This window comes from Haemaphysalis longicornis, unplaced genomic scaffold (assembly GCF_048455015.1).
Source record: "Haemaphysalis longicornis isolate Haplotype H1 unplaced genomic scaffold, Haemaphysalis longicornis Haplotype H1 scaffold_7, whole genome shotgun sequence".
Classification (NCBI taxonomy): Eukaryota; Metazoa; Arthropoda; class Arachnida; order Ixodida; family Ixodidae; genus Haemaphysalis; species Haemaphysalis longicornis.
This window is the reverse complement of record NW_027526422.1, coordinates 18,085,270-18,088,238: the sequence shown is the minus strand read 5'-3', so window position 1 is coordinate 18,088,238 and position 2,969 is coordinate 18,085,270. Positions and strand designations below refer to the sequence as shown.

Here is a 2,969-nt window from a genome sequence, read left to right as displayed (position 1 = left end):
CTTTGAAGGGGTAGTTTGGTTATTATATGTAGTGAGTGTGTACGACTGCCTTGATACCTGCGACGGGATCTTTGTTTGGGGGTAACAAAGTTCGACATCGAGACAACGTCAGGCACCGCCTCACATTCCCACATGCAAGGACATTCACACATTGCTGGGCAGAGAGAGGTTGTGCCATTCGAGGAAGGCCTCGGGTAAATATGAGGCCTTGGCAAATAGTTTGTTGGTGAAAACTGGGCGGATGGAGGGTGTCATCCGCTGTGCCAAGGTTTAGATTTGTTAACATTTAGCTTGTTTGAATATAAGCTGTTGAGACTTAGTTCCTATGGTATATAATGGTAAGTCGTTACCCGCACTATCTACCAGTGTTGCTCTACACATAGCCACCTTGGTCGAGGTCACTGACCAAGGCAAAAAAGCAGTTTGACCTTTCGGCATGCACCCCTACGGGCACCTTGTTCTCGGTGAGCTTGTGCCGTGTAAAATAATGCCATATTGGGTTGGCATGAGGCGCGCAGTGACTTCGCATGAATATGATGCAGATTGCCGTACATTCTATGAATAGTGTCGGGCGTCGTCTGAATGATGAGGGACTCGAGCAGCAATCGAGGAGATAGATTGCACTCGGTTGTCAGCACTTTCGCCTCGTCCCAATCGACCACGTGTCCCGTCCTGTCACACCCTGCACCTCACAGCCGCCTCTACATCCCGCACTTCCCACTGCTCCACTGGGGCCACATGCCATATTTTTATTAAGTTAGTCCATTGTTTCATTTATTTTTTAAATCCCAATAAAGGTGGCAACGGCGACGTAGAAGGTGCGGCCATTGGGTGAGGGGAGCAGGTGTTGGCGTTGTCTACGCTTGTCTTTTTTCACCCCTTATTGCTTCCCTCGTTAAGTGCCCTCTTTCTGACCAGTTTCTCTGAGAGCATATATAAGTTTTGTGGCGCCACTACTGACAACTCGCTATCGAGAGCCCCGGCGAGCACCGGCCTGGACGACCAGCTTAGGGTGGTCAAAGGGCTGTCGAGGCCACCGCCCATTCTCAAGATCTTGGACCGAGGCCTACCTAATTAATTAAAACTTCAATACCCTCCCATCTTTTTCTATCCGTAAACGTTTATTCTCTCTCTCTCCAATGAATGAAATCAACTACATCCTAGGGGTCGATCAGCCCAGGGACGTCGCCATCATCATCTTTCGTGGCACGCGGACTGCTCGCAAGGCGTCTGCCCTATTAGCCTTTATTATTACGGGTATGTTTTCTCAAACTCAACCGCAACTTTCAATTTTTAGCCAATTTTTCCTTCTAATCTCGCGCTGTTACCATGGATGCCAACGAATAGGTATCTACGTTTAAGTTGTGAGCGGTCGAATTAGCCCCCTTCTTGCTCGATTCCTGGCCAATCCCCCGCGTGGGTATGCGTCATAAGACGTGGAACAACAACAGCAACAACGGCAGTCCATGCGCGGTGCCGTGCAAAACCGGCCGAGCAGAGCGGTTTTCGCCTCCTCGGAGACACCAGTCGCTGTTGCACTAAGAGAGGGCTTCGTCAAGGACCATGGGTTGCTACTGCGAGTACGTGCTGACAGCCAGCGGGATCCTCAAGCTGTTCCAGATGGTCACCGGTGCCGGCATCGTGTTCCTGCTGAGCGAAGGTCACCTGGACGTCGAATGCTTTTTCAAGCTGCGTCTGGACGCGCTCATCCTCTTCATCGCCTCCATCGTCTTCTTCTTCAACTCGCTCCTGATCCTCATGTGCGTGTTGGTCGGTGAGTGCTTTGATTATATACGCGGGGATCTGAAACACCGGCGATTGAGTGTTGGGTTTAACGCGCCGAATTAAGCTACACCTGGGCTTTGGGCGCGCCGTAGTGGAAGGTGCCGAATTAATGTGGACCACCAGGGGATCTTCAACGGGCGTCGAAATATCTACACGCGGACGTTGCACCTCCAGAGAAGCAGCCACCGCATCCAGGATTTAACCCGCATCCTTGGGTTCAGCCGTACAACGCCAACCGTACAACGGCGCGTATCTGAAACATTCCGTGTCTTCAAACGGATATATGCTCAGCTATACACGCATCCACTCTTTCGTGAGTGAAGGGATCTAATTACAATTAGTAGTAAGTACGCAAGTTAATATGCATTCGGACGTGAAGTACTCCCGGAACGCGTCTATGCATCGTTGCAGATAGGCGAGCAAGTATTTTTAACTACGTTTCAACTTTGCACTTAGCTTTTGTAAAATTTGCAAATGACGCCAAGAAAGTGCGCTCAGACATGGCACTATACTTACGCTCCACCAGGCGCCCTGGAGCTTCCCGGCTCAATGCTGTACCGGATGAACTTCTTCATGGCGACGTTCATCCACGTTCCGGCCAGCATCGCTTATCTGTGCATCGAAACACGGGTGGGCATCTACGTCCAGGGGGCGATCGCTGGCGCCCTGGGAGTCCTCAACAGCCTCCTGTACCTGGCCAACGCGGTCATGGCTTACCACCCCCGTGTCGTCTGAGTGCGCTCATTGCCAACGACCAGCACACACCCTCAGATCGACAAGCTGCATTAAAAGCGTATTTTCACAGCCCTCAATAAAGTTAGTGTCTATTAAAAAATTGCAGGAAATTCGAAGTGTCCGGGAGTTTCTCAAATGGAATGCTGGAACCGCTGCTCTACGCTTAAGTCGGCTCCACCACTGCTACACACAAGCCATGTTGGGAAGACATTTCCTGCCAGTTTCAGGCACCTTGTAAGCAGTCTGGTGCAAATAAAAAAATTCACGCTTCTCCACGAAGTTAATCATGGAGAGTGGGCGAAGCACTGGGGATCGTTCTTACCGTAAATCACCCGTGAGAGTGCTTACTGCTGCTAAAACGAGTTCCAATCGAATCCAACCCATTTCAATCCAATCCAATGCTCCTCGCGCATGCGAAGCACGGCTCTCCAGGAGCACTCTATCTCTCT

At 50.7% G+C, this 2,969-nt stretch overlaps 1 protein-coding gene across 1 annotated transcript; it reads left to right on the top strand.

The window, feature by feature from the left end:
• The first annotated feature begins 1,563 nt into the window (after nucleotides 1–1,563).
• On the top strand, nucleotides 1,564–2,520 carry LOC144146759 (uncharacterized). Its single transcript, XM_077678683.1, has 2 exons — nucleotides 1,564–1,774; nucleotides 2,312–2,520. Exons 1-2 carry the CDS (start codon nucleotides 1,564–1,566, stop codon nucleotides 2,518–2,520), a joined length of 420 nt encoding a protein of 139 aa, XP_077534809.1.
• Nucleotides 2,521–2,969: the final 449 nt, after the last annotated feature.